Source organism: Dermacentor albipictus, chromosome 8 (assembly GCF_038994185.2).
Source record: "Dermacentor albipictus isolate Rhodes 1998 colony chromosome 8, USDA_Dalb.pri_finalv2, whole genome shotgun sequence".
NCBI lineage: Eukaryota > Metazoa > Arthropoda > Arachnida > Ixodida > Ixodidae > Dermacentor > Dermacentor albipictus.
Genome location: NC_091828.1, coordinates 38591750 through 38615500, shown reverse-complemented (window position 1 = coordinate 38615500; position 23751 = coordinate 38591750). Strand labels below are relative to the sequence as shown.

At 45.4% G+C, this 23751-nt stretch overlaps 1 protein-coding gene across 1 annotated transcript in view; it reads right to left on the bottom strand.

Annotated features, from left to right (window-relative positions):
* LOC135916367 (uncharacterized) overlaps positions 1 to 23178 on the bottom strand; it is a 59490-nt gene extending 36312 nt beyond the window's left edge. Inside the window, exons 1-3 of the mRNA XM_065449730.2 lie at positions 23053 to 23178; positions 1116 to 1295; positions 265 to 627 (exon numbers count right to left, since the gene is read on the bottom strand). Coding sequence (XP_065305802.1) covers positions 265 to 627; positions 1116 to 1265 — 513 coding nt within the window. The 5' untranslated portion in view covers positions 1266 to 1295; positions 23053 to 23178. The remainder of the gene's footprint in view (positions 1 to 264; positions 628 to 1115; positions 1296 to 23052) is intronic.
* Between the last annotated feature and the right edge of the window lie 573 nt (positions 23179 to 23751).

Below are 23751 nucleotides of genomic sequence, written 5' to 3'. Positions count from 1 at the left end.
TTGCTTGCCTGATCTTCTTAGAAAAATGAAGAGGGGGCAAATAAAACTTACAAAAATTAACTGAATGTGGGTTTCGCATTCTGTAGAGGGCTGGGAATCAAACAACGCACCGACCTCCTGCTCAGCACCAGTCCGCCATAGTAACTGAACCACCAGGGCGGGCGCCTTATCAGCGCTGTCACACCATTGTGCCACGTAATGACGACTAAATTATAGGCACATTCCTCATGATGCTTGGAAAAAGCGTGCCTTTATAAAACTCACCGTGTCGAGGCTGACGTGCGTAAGCAGCTCCGTTTGGTCGAGAAGCCGAACCAGAGGACACACTTCGAACGGGAGCTCGATTCCCTCGACGCCGGTCAAGTGGGCCGTGACAACCCGCTTGGAGAACGTGATGTGTTGAAGCAATCGCACCAGGTGAAAGCGCGCCAGCACTGACACGTTCAGGCGGACGCCCGACAAACAGCGGTGCTCGCGCAGAAACCACAATGTAGCCAAGAAGAGCACCGCAGCTTTGGGGTCGCACGGAGCCATGGGATCGTCACGGATCATGTTGAACTCTAGGCTGCCTTCGCGCAGTTCGTCAAAGTCAATTCCAAAGGGGTTCAGGAACTCGTTCAACTTTTCCTGCATCGCGCGCAGTGACAATAAAATTTGCAAGAGCTGCTTCCAGAAACGAAATGAACTGGGTCGCTTCACGGCTAGAACTCGTACAAGGTGTGTCGGCATATGTAAAGTCTCGTATATGCAGAGTCCTCATTGTCTTGCCTCCCTTGTCCCTTAGCGACTCAGAGAGGTGTTTTGTGCCCTGTCAGTGTGGCCTATTCATGTGAGTGAATTTATATGGGTGATTTGTAGAGATAATATCAACTAAATATTATTTATATGCTTTATATGTGTGTAAAATTCTCTTTGTCGCTGACCTGCAGATAAAACGAGCAGAATAACGTCATCTGGTGTCTTAGTGGCTGGAAACACTGCTACAAGCGTCTATGCGTTGACCTTAACATAAATTGCAAGCAGTATGCCAGTGGGTTGTGGTAAGTGTGTGCTGTGTACGATGCTCACGCTTCACTTTTTTGCGTGGACGTGGTGGAAGTGACGGAATGAGTTACCGCGTGAGTCAACAACCAGCAGCGGGCACCTCCTTCGTTTTGTTGCGTACATGGGTCGAGCAGTAAAGGCATCTCCATTCCATCCCGGGTGACCAAGGCGGCCCTCTCGAGCAACTCGATGGCATCCTCGAACTGCTCTTCGGCAAACATCAGGAACCTGAATACCTCACTGTCGATGACCTGGAAAGTATCAGAGATGTCGGAACGACATGGTGGCTAGAGCCTAAAACAGCAGCAACGTTTAGAGCTAAATCCAAGAATTATGCAGCAAGAAATTATTGGTCGGTCGACGTTTCCAGTTAGATTATCCAGCTGTGTGATACGTTCTCATCTTTGTCTCACTGATTCCCAGCGTCATACAGCGAAAAAAATTGGGCACAAATTTTCAACGAAGACTGTACATGTTTGCGAATAGCTGACATGCCTCATGTATTATGCGTGCTCTGCGGCAGCTCACTTCTCTCGCGCATGCCTCTAGACACGCTGCGCCATTTGGAGGCACCGCCGTGAAGCACGCGCATGCCCAGTGGCACATGCACGTTGAGCCACGTTGCTCTCAAAGAGGTTCACTGAAGAGGAGCACATACCCATGTGAACGAAATAGACCTCAGACTGCGCAACCTTCGGTATCATGTATTTGGTGGCATAGTTGGGAAGCCGGAAAGAACTGCTCTGACAATTGCCGCGAAGGCTATTCGCATTTACATAAAGCCCATGAGTTTGGCACCCAAACACAGATCTACGTGTGGTACAGATCTATTACCGCAAGAAGGGCTTTTATCAGTTGGAATCGATTAGCTGATTGAGTTTCACATCTCCAGGAAACAGCCCTTGAGTCATGGGCTGACGGCGCAAAAACCCTGGTTTTTTTTACGTGCCCCTAAATATAACTGGGAAAGTGTTTTTGCATTCCACCCCCTCGAAATGCTACCGTCGAGATGGGGTATCAAACTCGCGACATAGAGCTGAAGGCAACATCTAGTCACTTAGCCACCGCTGGGGTGTGGCAAGGATCGTCAAGATTCCATTGAAAGAGACAAAGCATGGAGGGTCTTTAAATAAAAGAAAGTTTCTTTTGCGCAAATTAAGCAATAGTAACAGTAGCAGACACTTAAATCCGCGCCCTTCATGTAGCCACAGGCGTACAAGCTTGTTTCAGCAATATAATGAGATACAACTAATGCGCACATGTAATTTTAGTGATTGCAGTGGCACTAGGTCTTTTGAAGCAGCTTTAGGAGCAGGAAAATTGCAGTTTGGAGCATTCATATACCCTTACGGAGCAGAACATTTTGCTGTTTGAAGCAAGAAAAGAATGCTTTGGAGCACTAACTTACTGTTCTGGTGCAAAGTGTAAGCTCCACATAAGTTATTACTTTCTGAATTATTGTATGCAACATGACCTATACAAAGAAGCAAGTATTTTTTCTTAATGTGCTATTCCATTTTATTGTTGTTATATGAGAAGATGAACATAAGCGCATACTGAATCCTAATACACAGTTATTTCAGCGTTTCAATAAGAATTTAACAATGTAAAGGTGTTTAGTAAGCACCAGCAGTTGTGCCGACCGTCAGCGCGGGGCACGGTCTCTTTGCACGAGTGGTGTTCTTCGAGAACAGCGCTAAAGAGCTTGACCCACTAGAAGGCACTGGAGAAAGTGACCCCCTACATTGTTCCCCTTCTTCGCTACACTTACCCTCGTGAGCGAAAAGGGATCCGTCTGGCAAGCGAATACCTCCTCACTATGAGTGCTCCCTATGCTCACTACTACGGCTTCAGGTGTTCGATGTCGACAATGTCTCGTCCACTACGGCGCACGTCCGAACACAGTTGAATGGGTTCTATCACGTAGGTAATGGGATATGCGGGCTCAGCGATGCATTATAGCCCTTCACACTTGGGGCACTAAAACGTAAAACTATTCCAAACCTTTCTATTCCAATTCTGCAATTAGCCCCCCCCCCACCCCCATGATTGGTCACAACGTTTTTGGACCACGCCCACTTCACCTGTCTATCATGCGACGTCACGAAAACCGTAATAGCTCCTCATCTGATATGACGTGTACACACTGATTATGCATGATTTGTTGGAACAAAATAAAAAATTGTTATGCCTGATTCAACCCCTTTTCGCCCATAGGCCTCGGCTATTGGTCAGAAGTTTTCGGGTGGCGCCCTCATCACCTGCCTGTCCCGCGACGTCATAAAATCGCAAAATATCACGCGTCAAAGTGACGTGTACGCAATAAAAATGCTATAATATGCCGAACCAAACTGAATTTTTTTTCTGAATAGCCGCAGGCTGCCCCATTCCGAAAGGAATAAATGTTGGCTGCTACCGATCGCTCAAGCACTGGCGACTCGTACCTGCTGGAGCGCATGGGTTTAATTGCGTATAATAAAACTGTTTGCGTGGCTGTGTAACGTTTTCAAGCACTTTCGGCCCACTTAGGACTTCTTTCTGCCAGATCTTCTTTGCTGAGGATCCGTTTCAGCATCATTCTTAAGCTTCCGTTGCATGCTGCCGCGATTTTTGACGAGCCACCGTCAGCTAAGTAAGGCAAAGTGGACCAACCGCCGACGCCGGCACCACCCTCTTAATTCGGTTATCGATTTTCAGTGCAGCGGCTCGGCCCCATAGAACCCTTCTCCACTTGAGTGTGCTCCTCACCTCTTGTCAGCCAATTAGATATCACAAGCCGTTCATTGTAAGCAATGTCATTCGTTTTCAAGCAAACAGAAGCGACCGCTTATGAACGAGAGGAGCATTTGATTGGTTTGTTCAGACGAACCTGCGGGTGACCGCCAGATCCTTGCGTCGGTGGTTACGCAAATTTGATGTTATGAGATTGGAATAGAAACATATTAGAATAGTTTTACGTTATAGGCCCTTTGGTCAGTATGTTTGAAGAGAGTCCAGATGCAGCGGATGGAAAGCCACACAAGCGCTCCAGCAAGGAAGGAGGGTGCTGAGGCGGTGTGACCGCGAGGGCTCTTCTGGCGCTCTTGGTCATTGGAGGAAAAGGCCCGTGCGAGATCGCGGCACTTTTCAGCATGTCTTGCCGTGGAAGAAATGGGTGCAGATTCAGATGCACCAGCCGGTATCGTAAAATTGTGTCGATGGTGTGCGACAGGTGCCTGCCTTACAATAAGAAAAAGGGTGAAAAACCGATGGTGCTCTGCGTAGCGATCTTCTACGCATATGTTACAAAGGGCAGAATAACGTCGCATTTGTGTGGCGGGACGCTAAGTACATTGCAAGCATGTTGCCCAGCGTAAGGTTCAAACATTCTGTAAGACCAGTGGTTTGAGGACGGTACGCCGTAGTTGTACGATGAACAACGTGGTACTTTTTAAGAATGGCTACATCTGCTTCGAATAGGAAGACACGTCCGCGATCACTGAGCAGTTCCTCAGATGGTTCATGACGCAGGTGAATCGATGCAGCAGGAAGAAGGCAAGGTCTCGCGCTGTAGCTGATGGGAGGGCGGGAGTTTTGGTGTATCGCATGAGGGCGTCAACCACCACATGACCCAGCGATTTCCAGCCTATGTCAGGAGAAGGGGCTCATACAAATCGATGTTGACGCGCCCAAACGGCCGGGTAGGACAAGATAAAGGTTGCAGTCCAGCTGGCGAGAGAAGGAGTGGAGATTTCCGACTCTGACAATCGGGAGAAGAGCTAATGAACTTCTGAACGTAGCTGTACATCCGCCGCAAGAAGTACCGCTTTAGAAAGCTATGATCAGCTTTGAAAACGCCCGAGTGCAAAAACTGTGAATCGCCGTGGAAAGGTGCGCATATGTCAGAACGGAGACGCCGATGTACTACTAGAAACCGCTAGTGCCTGTGAGGGTTATAATTGCGTCGGTGAAGCAGCTTGTCGCGAATGGTTAAATCGTGACCTTGACGACACAGCGTGTGAGTGGATGGTGGTGCTGAAGAACCAGAAAGCAAGTTATAAGAGAGGTAATTCAATAGTCATTGCGCTGCTCAGACGCGATAGTGGGGTAATCGAGCGAAGAAAGGGCAAAGTGGGGTAGTGAGCTGCAGGCATTGACCTCAGACAAGAGAAAGCGCGAATGGGCGTCGACGTCTGGCATCCGCTGGCATCCGCTGGCATCCGCTGGCATCCTGCTGGCAATGCTGGCATCCGCTGCGGTACAGAAAGCATACATCGTAATCCTGCCGCCAGAGTACCCATCGGGCAAAACGGCCTGAGGGATTTTTGAAGAATGACAACCAACATAGTGCATTGTGGTCCATGTCTACATCAAATGGATGGCCTTACAAATTGGACCAGCGCTTAGTGAGAGCCCAGTTGATGGGTAGGCATTCTTTTTCTGTTCCAGTGTAATTGTTCTCAGCTTTGGTATGCCTGCGACTAGCGTAACCCACGCCATATTAAACCACGACACGACTAACCCACGTAACCCACGACACGACTAGCGTAACGCAAGACATATGGGCACGGCAGCTGGCCGCAGGGGCACATGAATAACCCTTTTGTGTTCATCGTGCAGATAGCCACAACTCTGCTGCTGATAGCCGCAGATCATGGCCCCGATGAAACACCAAGCCTCCAGATGGACAACACGGAGACTGGGCATCCGCTTCCGGACCGCTACACCACCGAGCCAGTCCCGCTGGCATTGCACAGCAACAGCCCGGACTATCGACATAGTTCTTCGACCACTCCAATCGCCAGTCCAGGGTTCAACTCAACGTTGGTGGCGCATCAATCACTTCGTGCTATAAGAAGGGGCGTCACATTTCCGCGGGCCATAGGGCACGGCAGCTGGCCGCAGGGGCACATGGATAACCCTTTTGTATTCATCGTGCAGGTAAGAAAGCACTTTAAAGATTGCATGCATTCGAACGAGCTTTGTTTAGTTGTGCTGCCGTGCCCTGGGCTGCTGTGTGAACTAATCTCTGACATACTGGATCTCGTGAAATTATTGCTACTAGCTGGAGATATCGAAACAAACCCGGATCCTGATACACCCGATATTTCGCGGCAACTACAACAAATCCTGAAGGATTTAAAAGAAATTAACGAAGAGCATTTAACCGCAATACACAAGAAACTAGAGCCACTGACAACCTTAGGCAAACAGGTTTCGTCTTGTGCGGAGAAGGTAACTAAACTAGAGAAAGTCCTTTCAATGCTGGAACTAAGACTAGACGACCTTGAAAACCGCTCCAGATGATCCAATATAATTGTGCATGGTTCGCCAGAAGAGGAAAAGGAAAATGAAGACACATTACAACTTACAGTAAATGAAAAAATTGTCAAAAATGTCCTGAAACTCGAAGCTGTAAGCATCGAACGTATTCATAGATTAGGCAGGACGGATACCACTAAAACAAGACCAATAATATTTAAACTTGTCGACTTTAGAGACAAAACTAAAATCTTGAGAAACTGTTTCAAGCTAAAGGGGTCATGTGTTTTGATCTCCGAAGATTTTAAGCCTCGTGTACGAGACATAAGAAGGAAGTTATGGAGTTCTGCCAAACCAAGGAAAGAATCCGGAGATAAAATAATCTAATTTATGACAAACTAAGAATCAATGGCGAAATGTTCTACTGGGACGAAGAAAATAATAATGTAGCTCCTTTGAAACCAGGTTCCGTCAATCCTGATCCAAAAAACCAGCAACACGGCCCTCGAAGCCTACGTTCACGCCGAACTTGATATCCGACTTATCCTTCTTGAACGTAAATGCCCGTAGCATATTAAAAAAACGGATTCCCTTGAAGCCTTGATTCTTGCATATGAACCTGACTTTCTAACACTAACAGAAACCTGGCTAACAGCTGATATTAAAGATGTTGAGAGAGCCCCTGCCAACTACGCTATCATCCGGAAAGACCAGACAACACGAGGTGGTAGCGTGGCCATTCTAACAAAGAAAGAAATCCGTTTTTTAATGTTACCGGATGTTGCGGGCGTTGAGGCTATCTTTTGTAAACTGCGCTTCGCATCTCATACTGTTCTCGTAGGCTGCGTGTATCGCAGTCCTTCTTCCGGCCTCGACCATGTGCGCCGGTTACATGAATATACTGAGCAATATGCATCAGGGTGCAGAATAGTAATCGCAGGTGATTTTAACGTTCCTGAAGTGAATTGTCAAACCATGCAGCATCATTCACCCTGTGCGGATGTGTTACTTGACTTTATGTTATCATTCAACCTTACACAAATTGTAACTGAACCTGCACGTGTACAGGGATCCAGCTGTTCCATACTATATCTAATATTCCTCAGCAATCACTTCATAAAGACGAAACAAGCTTACTAGATTGTATTTCGGATCACAAAATTACCTATCACACTATACCCCTTCATGACAGCGTTACCCCTCAGCAAATCATCGCTTACCCCGACTATAGTAAAGCTAACGACGCTAGTATACTTGATTACCTGGTTAATGAATACCACACGTTTTTGCAACTTTCTCATAACAGCACTACAGACATCGATACATTGTGGCTTGCATTTTCCGTCATTATATCTCATTGTATAACCAATTGCATACTAACTAGAAAAAATAAACCTACTAGGCGTAATCCATGGATAACGCGTGACGTTATACATGCGAAATGTAAAGTAAACCGAATGCGAAAATTGCTGACAAGTAACCCATTAAAATTTACGCATGAAAATCTCAGCGCAACTATCCAACTTATGAAATCAAAAATTAAGACAGCCAAACAGTTCTACTTTACTAATACACTCACAAACTTTTGTAAAACTGCTCCCACAAAGTTCTGGAGCTACATTAACCAAAAGAATCGTAACGACAATGAAGCCTCAAATGAAGATAACAGGAACTCTGCTAACTTGCTTAATGACTACTTCAGCTCCGTTTTCACTGAGGACAACGGCACACTACCACAAGCAGGCTTCTCTAGAAATAAGCCACTACAGCCACTCACATGAACCGAAACAGGTGTACTTAACCTACTGCTTAACCCAAAGGAATCACCAGGACCTGATAATATCCCAAATGCATTCCTTCGCAGATACACTGAGTGGATGTCCAAGTACTTATTAATAATATTTAACAAGTCAATTTCCTCAAGTACCCTCGATAACGATTGGAAAACAGCTAATGTGAAACCAATCCATAAACCGGGAAGTAAAACAGAACCCGCTAGCTACAGAACAATCTCACTAACATCCACTGTTTGTAAACTACTAGAGTTCATTATCTTAAAGCACATAAGCAAACACCTTGAAAAGGAAGAAATACTAACGAATTGTCACCATGGTTTTCGCAAAGAATTTTCCACAGTCACAAAACTAATTGAGCTTGTCCATGATGTATCGTTAGGTATTGACCAACAGAAACAAATAGATCTAATCTTTGTAGATTTTTCAGAAACTTTCGATCGCGTAACACATAAGAAATTAGGTTAGAAACTCGAACTTACCTTGGGAAAGGACCCTATTCTGAACTAGATCAAAGACTACCTTACTAACCGCACTACATTTGTAGAAGTTAACCAGCTATATTCCATGAAATCTAGCGTAAGATCCGGAGTTCCACAAGGAAGTGTTTTGGCTCCAGTTTTATTTCTCATATACATTAATGATCTGCCTTCTAATATTCCAGTAAATGTTAGGCTTTTTGCTGACGATTGTGTTCTCTATCAGGTAATCAATTCTCCTAATGACCATGTTGCCTTGAACGACGCTTTGTCACTGGTGTACAAATGGTGTAACGAATGGGAAATGACAAAATATTAAAAAAATCAGCTATTTTATCAATTACTAGAAGAAAGCTCGCATCAGAATTTAACTACACTATAAATAACGCCACACTTAACAAAGTGAAGGAGTGCAAGTACCTTGGCTTAACAAAAACACACGATTTCAGGTGGGAGCGCCATGTTAACAGCGCTACCTCGACTGCACAAAAAAAATTGTTCCTGAACAGACGTCTTAGACTAGCACCCCCAAACACAAAACTACTAGCATATAACACATTTGTCAGATCTGTATAAGAGTAGGCTAACGTTGTTTGGTTTCCTTTCACCAAAAAACTCATTAACAAACGAGAAGCAATTCAAAGGAAGGCACTAAGATATATTTACAACAAACATAGGTTAACAGACTCACCCACAGAATTGCTAAAACATGCTGGTATACTGACCTTACAAAAACGAGCCAAGCTTGCACCAATAAAATTTATGTATCAACTTATTCATAATGAATCGAAAATAGACAGTTCCAAATACTTATCTTTAGCACAAAGACGACTCACCCGACATAAACATTCACTATCATTACACGAACACCAATATCATACGGAAAGCCATAAGCATTTGTTTTTCCCTTTAATGATACGTGAATGCAATAAGCGGGACCCTAGTATTACAGACAGCCCATCGCTAACTACTTTTTTGACATTAGCCGAAAATGAATTGCGTGCTTCACAATTATGATGTACCTGTGTCACCATCTATTTTTGTGCCATTTTATTTCATTAGATTGTGTACATAATCACAATTTCTTTAACGACACCTTAAACGTATCTTATGGACTACTACCTCTTGGCTCACTTGGCAGCAGCGGCTGTGCCGATCGGTTCACTAAATCTGCGCATTATATACACAGGACACCATCGCCTTTACCGGTAGCTTCGGATCTGCATCTTCGGCGGATCACCGTTGCACGTGCCGTATCTCCGACTATCGCACGTTTCGCCGCTCGTCTAAAAACTGCCGTTGCCTCCAGTGTGACTTCAGCGAGCCGTAGACCAGGATTGGCTGCCTGACACAGGCGCCGACTACTAAAGGAAATGTGCCTCACCGCTGATCCTCACTTGGCAGCAGTGGCTGTGCCGACCGGTTCACTAAATCTGCGCATTATATACACAGGTTTGTGCAATCATTTGTTGCCAATTTTCATTTTGTTCCATTTCTTTCCCCTGCTGCTACTGCCAAGCTCTTGTACAAGTGTTTGCGGAGCTGCTAATTTGAAATGCCTTCCGAAGTGACAAAACTGTTGAAAGATTTTAAACAAGAAATGCGAGATATGTGCAGTGCACTCGAGAAAGAACTTCGAAAAGAATATAAAGACCTGAAAAAATCCGTAGATTTTTGGTGAACAGTTTGATGTTATGACTGAGCGCAGTGCAAAATTCAAAAAGGAAAACTCAGCGCTAAAAAAAGAAACTGCCGCACTATCACAGGAATGCAAAGGACTAAAACAACAACTATCTGACCTTGAAGACCGGGTGACAAACAAAGAACAGTACTCGAGGAACCGGAACATTGAGATTAAAGGTGTTCTGGTAAGCAACGACGAGAACCTGCCTTCAATTTTGAGCAAGCTAGGCGACGTCGTAAGTGAACCCATTTCTGATTCCGATGTAGACATATGCCATCCTGTGCCAAGGAAAGACAAAGGATGTCCTTACATGGTCGTGCAGTACCGCTCTCGCGCGAAAGGGGAAGTGGAGATTGAAAAGGCCAGGAATAATCAAATTTTAACCTCAGATTTTGCTTACCAGAGTACTGATGGTTCCAGTTCTCCCCCGCTATTTATTAATGGACACCTTTGCCCCGCCTTGAAGAAACTTCTTCGACAAGTTGTTGAGCGAAAGAAGAAAAAAGCATGGATGCACGCGTGGACAAAGGGCGGCAAAATCTTCGCGCGCAAAACAGACACTTCGAATGTACTGCGCATATATTGCGTTGCGGACATCGATAAGATGAAATGAGGATCCAGGAATCCGAGAGAGAGAGAGAGAGAGAGAAAAACTTTATTGGTTCTATCAAGGGGTTTGGCGGTGAGCCGTCTTGCACTTGCTGCCTGGCTTCTCAGCACGGGTGTGCCCCTATTCCAGGGCTCCACTGAGCCTGGCCACTTCGCACGCGTGCTGCACGATTGCCCTTTGGGCGGTGAGCTCGCTGCTGGTGAGCAGGCCCTCCCATTGCTCCGCACTCGGGTTTTTATGTTTATGGAATGTGTAGTTATGCTTACATTCCCGTGTTATGTGGTAAAGAGTTGGTATTTCTGCGCACCATGGGCAGGAGTTTCTGTATTGTGTCGGGTACATTTTACTTAGTGTGTGTAGATTATAGAAAGTTCCGGTTTGTAGCCTTCTCCAGTCGGCTGCTTCCTGTTGTGTAAGTAGTGTGTGTGGCGGAGGATATTTCATTCTCTGCCCTCTATAGTAGTTTAATATTTCCGCACACGTCGGTTCCACCGTTGTAGGGTTCTCGAGAGGCTCTACCTGTCCAGCTCGGTATGTGATCTCGCGAACTAGACTGTCTGCTCTCACGTTACCTTCTATCCCGGTATGGGCCGGTATCCAGAAAAGTTTATGTTTCACTTTATTTCCGAGGGTTCCTGCTCCGAGGAGGATTTGCAGGGCCTATTTACAGACTCTCCCCTGCATGTAATGCCTGCATGCAGCTTTGAAGTCTGTTAATATGGTTAGTGATCTGTTACTTCGGTAGCCTCCGTTCGCTGCAAGCGCTATGGCGACCTCTTCCCCCTCCGCTACCGTGCAATTACTTATGGTTGCGCAACTGATTGTCTCTCCCATGTAGTCTACTACAGCCGTAGCTACTCTGTGTGTTCTAGTGTGCTTGTCCCACGGGTATAGCCCTGCATCCGTGTACACCGTGTTTTCCTGTGTTGCCAGGTGGCCTTCCACGTAATCTGCCCTTGCCTGCCTTCTGGCTGCGTGTAGGTTCGCATCCATGTTGCGTGGAATTGGACTTATTCTGAGCGTTTGTCTGACGTTGTCTGGGATGTCTGCCTCACGATCTATTGCCCCTTTCGTATCGTATCCTAGTCTCTTTAGGGGCATTCTTCTGGTAGCCGACTGCCAAAGTCTCGCTATTTGTGTGTTTAGTTGCGCTTCTGCCAGCTCGCTGAACGTGTTGGGTATTCCTAGCTGCAGTAGCTTGTCGTTTGAAGTATTCCTCAGTAGGTGCAGTGCCGTTTTGTACGCCTTCCTTAGTGTGGTTTCTGCTTGTTCTCTTTCTAGCTTGTTCATCACGAACATTTTTTCAACGGCCAGTCACATCGATGGCTAGTAAATCGCTGAACCCTGCAGATGTGACTAAAATTTATCGTAAGAAAACATGCACATCTTTCTTCCTGTTAAACACTCGGTCAGCGCGCAATAAGTCTGATGAGTTGTGTGCCTTGCTTTCATGTTTTGGCTTTCCATTTGATGTCATTATGCTCTGTGAAACATGGTACCGACACGAACATGAAGTAATGCAGATACCGGGTTTCATAAGACACAACTTAAATCGCTCAGTCAAAAACGCTGGAGGAGTACCCTTCATGGCCAGAGAAAGCTTCCAGTGTGATAACATCGATGATTTTACGGCGGTCACACCGGACTTTGAAATTTTGACCGTCATTTGTAATAAAAGCATATTTTCTGTTTTATATCGCCCTCCAGGCGGGAACGTGGCAAAGTTTTTTACATATATAGAAAACTTCAACATAGGAACATAGAAAACATGTTGAACGGAACACAGCTGCGTCCCGATTTCACTCGAATATTAGAAGCTAATGCATGTTTTAACACAATTACTGCTCCAACTCGCATTAGCAACGACTGTGAAAGTTTGCTTGATGTTTTTATTGCAAACATTGAATCTTAAACTATTAACACCGGCGTAATCAGCGCTCATATTAGCGATCATTTGCCAGTATTTATTCTCTTGGAATCATATGTCTCGGCTAAACAACCGAAGCAGTTTCCCCCATTCACTATTCAAGATATTAATCCGTCTGCACTTGATGAGTTCCGCACAAAAATATCAAACATAAATTGGGTCGAGGTGTACAATCAGTCTTACGTAGATGCCGCGTACGAGTCATTTTTGCGTCTTTTCATCCTAAAACACTGAAGCCTAGAAAAGCTAGAAAACCTTGGATAACCAATGCACTTCTTAATCTAATCAAACCAAAAGATGCTCTATTCAAACGTTTTTTGGGCACAAGAGACACATGCCATCTATCCGAATTTAAGAAATTTCGAAATAAGTTAACTGCTACTCTTAGACAAGCCAAAAAAATTACCTTCACAGGTTGTTTAATCCTGAAGCTATAAAGCGAACGGATATCATGTGGAGAAACCTTAGCACAGTGCTTAACAATGGACGTCAGCATTCAGAGGGCGTGCGAGAATTGATAGTACACGGGGAACGTTTGCACGATCCACGCTCCGCAGCGTACCTGAATTCTAGAAATTGTGATAGTGCTTTTTTACTTCCAACTAGCGCCGAAGAAATTTATCTCACGTTCTCCGCTTTGCGAAATAGTAAAAGCTGCGATATTGATGACCTGCAAATACGCCCCGTAAAACACGTTATAGATCTGATATGACCAGTTCTTGACCATGTGTATAATCTGTGCTTTGTCAGCGGTATATTTCCCAAGCGCATGCAGCTGGCAAAGGTTACAGTGCTCTTCAAAGCCGGTGATAAAAACAACCTATCCAACTACCGACCAATATCCATTTTGCCTGTATTTTCAAAATGCCTAGAAACATTGATTACACTGTGAATGACCGCTCTCTGCGAAAAACACAATATTATTACTGACTGTCAGCTCGGTTTCCGGAAGGGTCGCTCGACAGAGCTAGCTCTGCTAACACAAAAACACAAAAGGAACTAATACTACAAGCATCTGAGCACAATTTAGTGACACTAGGCGTTTTCATCGATTTTTCAAAGGCCTTTGACACAATTAACCACACCACTCTGCTAACTAAACTTGAAATTTACGGTTTCAGGGGCCTCTTCCTTGGCCTAATCAAAAGCTATCTGCTGTTCAGGTGTCAAAGGATTTCAATAAACTGTATTTCCGATAACTTACCCATACATTCTGGTGTACCTCAAGGAAGCATTCTTGGACCTTTGTTGTTTAACATTTACGTAAACACCATAATTAATATTGACACCAATGCCCGATTCATCATATACGCTGATGACACTAGTCTGTTCTTTACATTTGGTTGTGCAAGGGATACGTTGGCTCTTGCGAACGCTGTTTTGAGTGAACTTAATCGATGGAGTTCATTGAATTCACTGTCTATAAATAAAAACAGGACAAAGGCTGTACATTTTCAACCTAAAAACAAAAATGTCCACATTAACGGCCATTTGCTAATGGGTTCCTCGATTATCAACATTCTGCCATCTATTAAATGCCTCCGGGTCGTATTTCAAGAAAACTTACTTTGGAATATTTACACAGACTCAGTTACTAACAAAATCGCTCGTGTTGTGGGAATACTAACGAAACTTCGGTTTTTTCTTCCCTTGAGCGTCAAAAAATTGCTTTATAACTCTCTGTTCCTGTCCCATCTGAATTACTGTCGTTTAGTCTGAGGAAACACCACGATGTCTAACATCACAAAACATATTCTATTGCAGAAGAAAGCAGTGCGCGCTATCGCCAATTCTTCATATGACGCTCATACGCAGCCCCTTTTCAGCGCCCTTAATTTACAACTGGTCACCTCCATATATCGTAGTATTTTACTCAAGCGTTTCACTACTGCCAAAAAAGAGAACACGAAATTTTTCGAGCATTTAACTCTATTGACAATGAATTCTAACATTTACAACACACGTCACAGAGAAACATGGTACGTTCCTAAAGCGCGCAATAACTACGGTCAACAAATGTTACGCCGCACACTGCCATCTTTGTTAAACTCATTAGAAACTCAATAGACACCTATTCTTCCTTTTAATAGGCTCATTGCGTATTCCTTTTCTTTCTTTTCGTTATTTTTTTTTGCTCTGGTATACACTGACGCCATGAACGCTTAACCAATTTTCTCTGCTTGTGAATAACTTATCCTTTATAGATGTGAATTTCAAGGCTGTATTATTTGTGTCATTTCATACCATTCGCTTTCTGTTATACGATTTCTTGCAGCATTCTATTGTTAATTTTTTTACACGTATGCATTTCTGTTATACAATGTTGACTAATGTTCACTTGTTTTTTCTCGTTCATTCATTACTGCATGTTTGTTCTCTTTATTGTGCACACTGCCATTTTTGTAGGGGTTACAGACCCCATCAAACCGAATTCATTTGGCTTTTTGTCAGTACTCCTGTCCTCTGTACATGTATAGATGCAAATAAACTTGAATTGAATTGTGTATACCTCACTTTTATAACTTGTATTACTTGCCATTACGGAGTACTATAGTTTATTCATGCAAATTATTTACTTCTTTTCCTGTTGTAATTATTGCTTACCAGCATTGATATTTGACAGACTACCTCATTACCCCTTGTTACTCTGCTATGTATTATTGTATAATTTATGCCTACCATTTTGTTCACCTTTGTAAATTTTCTACCTCTGATTACCTGTTTTTTTCGCAATAACATTACAATGTATAACGTAACTTTTCTGCCTACTACATTGACTGCCTCTGCTAACTGCATGTCTAATATGTCCAATCTCTATTGCGCTAATTATTATTGTTACACTGCAAGATAACTATGTATGCCCTTCCTGCTTTGATCCCTGATGGGATCGACAGTATGAATAAATAAATAAATATTCAGGAAACACCTGTTTGCGCTGAGCAAAAACAGCACCGAAGTGAACGCTGCTTGCATCTGTGTGCACTTTGGTAGGGGCTGTCGGGTAATAATGGCTCAACATTGGCGGAGACGTTAGCAAACAACGGAGCTTTGTGAAGGCCTCGACGCACTCAGACGACCAAGAAGTGAGGGGCCGTTGCTTCTGTGCAGTTTCGTCAGGGCCGATGTGATGGCGGATAAATTGCGAATGAAGTGTCTGAAGTAGGAACCCTGGCCGATGAAACTGCGCAATTCTTTGACCAACGTTGAATTAGCCGATTCGGTTATGGACCCAAGTTTGGCTGGATCAGGGAGAACACCATCCTTGGATGTGACACAACCTAAAATTGTCAACTGCCGAGCAGCAAATCGCACTTCTTGAGGTTTAGTTGTAGCCCTGGGTTTGTTAAACACTAAAACAGACCGGAGCCATTGAAGGTGCGTGGTGAAATCAGGAGCACAAATAATGTCGTCAAGACAGCACAAGCACATGTTCCACTTCACGCCGAGCACAACTATCTCCATCATACGCTCAAAGGTTGCGGGCGCATTACAAAGTCAATAGGCATTGCCTTAAGTTCGTAAAAGCCGTCGGGCGTGAGAAAAGCTGTCTTGGCCCATCGGTGTCTGCCATGGGTGCTTGCCAATACTCTGAATGCAAATCTTGGGATGAAAACAATTCTGCGCATGGTAGAATGCAAATCGCGTACTCTATGCGCGGGAGAGGGTAGACGCCCTTGCGAGTGATGTTGCTGAGGCAGCCGCAGTCTACAAAAAGCCGCGCAGAACCATCTTTCATCGTAACTAGGATTCCAGGGGATGCCCATAGACTGATGGAGGGTCGCATCACCCCGCGGCGAAGCATGACGATGACTTTATCGCTGATTACATGACATTCTGCAGGAGACACACTGCACCTACGTTGGCCCAACGGCAGTTGCGGGCCAGTATCGATGCGAGTTGTAAGAGTTGAAGTCCGGACCTGGGAACACTGCCCTACGTCGAAAGAAGAACGTAATTCTTCTAGAGGCCACAAAAGCTGGGATCGCTGTACCGGCGTAAGACCATCGGCAATAGAAGAACCAAACACATGCAGTGGGCGATAGGTCACATGTAGGAACAGCACTGAACGTACTGGAACTAGCACATTGTCACTGGGCCCGTTCATAACTTGGACGTCTGCTATCACTTTTACATTGCCAAGACATTCCCCCCGTAGCAGCAGCATGGGTGTATAGACGGGTCGTAGACGAAAATAAGAGGAGGGAGGATAACCGATGGTCATTAAGGGTTACGGACTGGATCCCAAGGGAAGGGAAGCGTAGCAGGGGGCGGCAGAAAGTTAGGTGGGTGGATGAGATTAAGAAGTTTGCAGGGACGGGATGGCCACAATTAGTACATGACCGGGGTTGTTGGAGAAGTATGGGAGAGGCCTTGGCCCTGCAGTGGGCGTAACCAGGCTGCTGCTGCTGATGATGATGATGATGATGAGACGCAAATAATGTAGCACTGTGGGATGTCCACTGTCGCAAAAGGCAGCTGCAGACCTTTCCGAGGGAGAAAGCGGTCAGATGGAGAGAGCAGAGCAACAGCGTCTGCTATTCCATTGCAGGACATGAGCACGTATCTTTTGACACACAGTGATGATGTTAGCGATGGACTGAGGATTCTTCGCAAGGACCATGTTGCAAGCATCGTTTTCTATCCCTTCGAAGACACTTCTGATTTTGACAGTCTCGGACATCGTCGCATTGACTTTCTTACACAAGTTGAGTACATCGTCAATTTTGCTGGCAAATGATTCACCCGGATACTGTGCATTTTCTCGCGAACGCTATTCTGCTTCCAGCTTGCGTACGGCAAGGCGACCAAACACAGCCACTGAGGAGGCCTTGAACGAGGACAACGTCGGAAAGTCGGTCTCATGGTTGTTGTACCAGAGACTGGCGACACCGGCGAGATAGAGCATGTTGCTAGTTATGCCGGATGGTCCCGTTTGTTCTGGGCGCTTACCCTTTCATACATCGCCAGCCGGTCCTCGACGTCGATGTAGTCCGCGTCGCTGAAAATGGGAGAGCCCCTGTGGCGAGGCACACCAGAGCACAGGACCGTCTGGGGAAGTGCTTGCTGGGATGGAGTAGGAGGCGTTTGCTGGGATGCATCTTCAGACATGCTTGAGCTTAGGGTACGGGATCGAAGTTCCAGGGTTGACGTTGTAAGCCGAAGCAACCTCAAACACTTGTAAAGGTGTTTATTAGGCACCAGTGGTTGGACCCACCGCACGCAGGGCACGGTCTCTCCACACGAGTGGCATTCCCCGAGAACAGCGCTGGAGAGCTTGACTCACCATAAAGCGCTGGAGAGAATGGCACACTATAGTTTTCCTCTTCTTCGCTCCAATAAATAGCTTATTTTCATTTCAAGGAATTGAGCTACTTGCAGTGTACACGCCTACTGGGATTTTCACGTACGCAGGCAGCACGGTCACAGCTACATAAATTACGCTATGTCATCAATGCGCCGATACGTGTTAATGAATTTTCGCGCGCGAAATAAGATGTGCAGTTGGTACAGAGTTGGATTGATCGGACGGCCGTGGCAAACATAAAAGATGGCATTGGATTAGGGCCGATACTTCGCGGGTCCCATATCACCCAGCCCCGGCGATCGCTTCTGTTCGCGCTCACGGCGAAACAGAAATATCCTAGTTTGTTTTTCACTTGAAGTCGTACTTCATAGAAAAACAATTTATCAAGTGTGCGAGTGTTTTGTAAACCTGCTCCTAGTGCTAAAACCACTGGCGTTTTACCACAACGGTCCGACAGCATTTTCTCTCGCAAATAGAAAGCAAACGTCACTTAGTGAATTGGCACGGATGACTTTCGAGTACTACGTTTCGTTTGCTATTCGTATCAACAAAAGCAAGCAAACCCGCTCATTTAGGCCCATGGTAATTGTGTTGTAAATAAATAAGCGCACTTTCACGAGCTGCGCCAAGTTCGCCGGCGCCGTCGGTCGTCATTATTGTGGCCGTCAGCGAGACAGGCCTACCATCTCGTTCGGCCGTATTTCGATGGGTGTGAAATGCAAGAACGCGCAGGGTGCGCGTCAAAGTAGCCCAAGTAGCCAAATTCAATGTGGAGCTCAACATTACCGCATGCCTCATAATCAAATCGTGGCTTCGGCACTTCCACTTCCCCCATCTGCCTACAAAAAAATGCAAGTGGAGGCGGTGAGTTTGGCCTGAACCTCGGTAACGCTACAGGACCTAGAATACTAGGGTGCCTCGATGCACCCCCCCGCCCTCGCCGCTCCTATAGAATACTGTAAAATATATCGACGGTGCCTACCGTTTGCAAACATCATTAGGTCTATATAATGAAGCTGTGATAGAAAGCGTGCGAGGGTGAGTAGCAAAGAATGGTGGCTTGATACGCGGCGCCTTCTCGCGTGCGAAAAATATGTATTCCCAATTCGAAGTAGGTGCGGTTCGCGCAGGCGTGGCACAATACCTGCCATAAAGGACAATTTTGCACATGCTGTCGCAGTATTTGCTTTACAGCGCAGTTTGGCGCATTTGGCTCAGCACTACCATCACTGTAATGCTTTGTGAAGATGTAAATAAATTGAAAATCTCGAAGTAACTATTCTGGCGAAATAATTCGTCGCAGTGTTTGCTTAGAATTATGAGAGGATACATCACCTTTTGAAGCACACGTATAAAGTGGCCCGGGTATCCATATGAACGCACGCAACCGCACCGCGTTTGCGTGTGACGCTTTATTGCGATAGCACATATACAGACACTCTAAGGCACATTTTTGCCGTCCAAGGGGGATAACACAATCGCCGCGCGCCGCATACTTGTTGCGCCAGTGAAAGCGCGCTAGGGAGCGGTCGATCGCGGCGCATTCTCACTGAAGAGAAGCACGGAGTCTTCTGTCGTGCGCTACGTTCCGGGGGACGAGAGAGAGGAAAGGCGGTGAACAGCATATTTTGGGGCCGCGCGGGCCACATATTGAAACCGACCTGCGTGGATGCCAATGTCTATGTGCTTCGACGGCTCACAACTTCATGCATTCTGCATCTCACCTCTGAGGTTGCGTTGAAGCGATAGACAGCACGAAGGTCACTTCGCTCACTACTCTGCGGCGGAGTCTAGGTGCACCAGCGACTCGTACCTTTGTGCGTGTGGCATTCGCAACGCTAATTTTGCGTTTAAACGATAGACAGCACGAAGGCCACTTTGCGCGGTGCACCTTACGCGCTTCCTCACGCCAGCGTTTTTACAGTGAGCATCTGCGCTCATGGAGTGTAATATGTTTCCCTGTGCACCCTGACACCATGCTTCTCAGTTTAGTCACTAAGGGAATGTTTGCAAGTACATATAGCTGATAAAACTACTATCCTACTTTGTATAGCTGTCCATTATCTTGCTGTTGCAAGCTAAGCTTCGCCTTTCGGGCCAAACTTCGACTGTTTACATTGGTGCCTGGTGCATAATGCACGAAACTACCTGGACGCTCACATCAGTTTATGACTGATGAGCTGCTCACGTGCTTCAGCTTTTGTAGCAAAGGGAAAATGGTTCATGCACAACGACGCTACTAGACTGCATGATTGCTTTGGACGTTCCTGCTATTACATTTCAGTTGGCCATTTAGCCTTGTGGCCTGTGTGGAGGCTTCTACGCATCATCGCTGTTTAAGTGTTTGCTGCGAGGGGCATCAATCAGCATGCTGTCAAAAAGGATTCTGTCAATGCCGTCAATGAAGCTTATCCAACTGGTGCGATAAATGGCTCATGGGACTAAACGTTAATAAAAATAATGCATGTATCAGGCCGCACTAACACTGACAACACGCGTGTTTACTTCCTTCGCGATACGTCTCTTGAATCCGTCAACTCCTACAAATACCTGGCTGTCCATATTTCACGTAACTTGTCATGGCATACGCACATCAAGCACGTCACTAATAACGCTAACCGGGTTCTTGGATACTTTCATCGAAATTTCTCTGCTGCGTCTATGCCGATAAAGCTTACCCCATATAAACATTTGTGCGACCAAAGCTAGAACATGCAGCCACCGTATGAGATCCCTATCAAATCACACTGATAAACACACTAGAATCCACCCAGAATCGCGCAGCACGTTTCATTTTATCTAACTATTCCCGTTACGCCCGCACTACATCCATGAAAAACACACTTACTTTAACGGACCTTTCATTGCGCCGTAAATGCTTTAGACTGTGACCTTTGTACAGGCTGTATCACCCCAACCCACTATTAAAGGATCATTTCATTACGCCCCCTTCATACATTTCATCCCGTTTAGGTCACATGTTTAAAGTTGGTGTACCATATTTTAGAACGAAAATGTGTCATGGTTCGTTTATTCCTAAGCCCTGCGCCGACTGGAAAGACCTTCCTCCCGCGAAGGCTGCCATTTATGACGTTGGCAATTTCAAGCCTGCTGTATTTTCTGCCGTTTTGTATTACCTATTATTGTATAATTATGTACTGTTTTTTTTTTCACTTACCACTCCTTTCTGTAATGTCTTCAGGCCAGGAAAGTATCCGAAATAAATAAATGAGACGCCGCTTGTGGTACAATTTATGAACGAAGTTTGCTTTCTACGCGTACATTGCCTAAAAAGCCACAAATGGGCAGGGAAGGAAACGCAGGTGAGGTATATGTAGGAATGTTCGCAACACAAATAATATGCGTGCAAATTGCGTACGCTCAAAGGTACCGCTTTGCGATCAGCGACAGGAATGCACCCGTCAATTGTCAAATCAGCTGTTTTGGTTAAAAGCAGCATCAGTGCCATTTTAATGGAAAGCTTCCACACGAAAATGGCTTGTTGCAGTCCATATTCAAGGTAGCATTTTGCATGACGGATTATCATCGTGCATCTCAAGAAAATCCTATATTTGACTAAAAATGACCCGACGGTTTTACCCAGCGTTGAAGATGAAATGAAACCTCTACATTTAGGAAAATTTGAGGCTGAAAACGCAGGATAGCTTAAGTTTAACGTGTACTGAAGTGAACACGCTAACCTTGTCGCTTGAAGGACTGCCAGTGTCATGGCTGGGTGGCTATTAGCAGAGGCTGTGTTCATAGCGTACAACAGAGTGCACGTGTATATGTTGAAAAATTAAACAGCACACGCATACGCGCAAGAAATACGCTAATGGGTTAGCACACTTTGCATTAGGATGAAAAATCGGAGCATATTCTCCTTGTAGACAGACAAATATTAACGTTTCGACCACAGAAAAGAGGCGAACGCTATTCAGTCATTTCCGAAAAATGAGTTGAAAGCTGCTCGTGTCAAGACAAGAATAACACGGTAGATTTCCTAAAGCAGCTTTCGGGCAGCAAAACGCAAAATTATCCTAATGATTGACTTCAGTACCCGAAAGCTACAGCTTGCGTTAGTGACGTCGTAATTCCTGGATCCGGCTTATTATCGGCCACCTAGGGTTCGTCAGCATTAAATCGCAGCGTAAAGGTTTTTATGCGTCCCGGCTTTATTTGAGGTCTAAGGAACGGTCACTAATCGAGTCGGTATCATCGTATTACAACAACATGGATTACTTTCAAAAGTTACTTACTGAAAGGGCACATTAAGTATAGCTTAAAATTGAGCTACTTGGTGTTCGTTCATCATGTTGTGCGCTGAGTGCAACTAACAATCGCGATGTGACAAACCAGAAAAAGACCACAAACCAACGCGACATTGATCTTAGTAGCGCAACGCCATAGCCATTGGGCTTGCGTGGCAAGCCAGCCCACCCTGTTTCGCTTGGTATTCTTCGGACAGACTTTCCACTGCTGGCATTCTTTTAAAAAACGTTCAAGGGATTAATTTCGACCTCCTGGAGTTCTGGAACTTTCACCCGATGTACGGCACACAGGCGTTTTCGCATTTAGCACCCCATCGCAATGCGGTTGCCATGCTTGGGGATTGTGCCCGCTCTCTGAGGCCTAGCATAGCAACGGCAAAGCACTACGCCACCAGGGCGGCTGTGTTTGCATTTCATCTGTCCCCAGAAGTACTGAGCGCTCAAAACGTCGGAGCGTGACACATAATGCCTACCAAGTTCCTTATATAGCCGAGCACCGAAGCTTATCTCTCACAGCAGAAAAATCGCTGTCGATCTCGAGGTTATTTCTGAGACTTAGCAGTCGTCGGGGTCCCAATGGCCAACATTAATTTTATTTAGCTGAATACAAAGAGCTTCGGGTAGCTGAGCTGTATAGCTGGCTACAGAGAACCGACTCTGCAACGACAGGAGAAGTTGTAGCAGATGACAACACTTACGTTTAGCGATGTCAGGAGCCGTTGGCTGGGCCTTGTTGCGTCGCCGTGGGTAGAAAGAAGTGCGAAGCCACTGCAGAACGCTGCACGTTCTTGGAACAGCGTCCCCGCCAGCAAAGGCGCCGCAGTAGCAAATTCTTCTTTTTCTTCTGCTTCTTCTTCTTCCTCTTCTTCTGCTTCAGTTTCGTCGAAAAATAAAAAAAGAGGAAGACAGTACTGCCTACGTCCAGGTCCATTATTCCAGTTGAACAAACTCGTCTATTATTAAAAAAAACAGCGAGCGCTTCTCAATGTTGCGAACATTAAACCACATAAAGATGTGGTCGCGAGCATAAACAAGCCGAGTCCCCATTTGTGTGGTTTTGGCTACGCTTTCGCGACGCGGCGCTTGAGGCCTCCCTTTTTTTTGGTCGTCGTTTATATCAGAACTGTGGTAGGCCTCATTTACTCATCATTTTGGTGCTGCGAAGAGAGAAAGAGAGTGAGCTCTTTATTAGAAAAACAGAGAATTTCGCCGGCGCGTATATAACCGCTGGCATGCTACTCTGTATATGGATGGGGAATCGGATTAAAAGATTCCAGAAGAGAGTGGGAGAAAAAGAGGAGAAAAAGAAGTATGAAATGTCCAAGTGGACCTGATAATAATATTTACAGGTGACATGGCGGGTAAATTTAGGCTTTTGTTATGAAGGGTGCAATTTT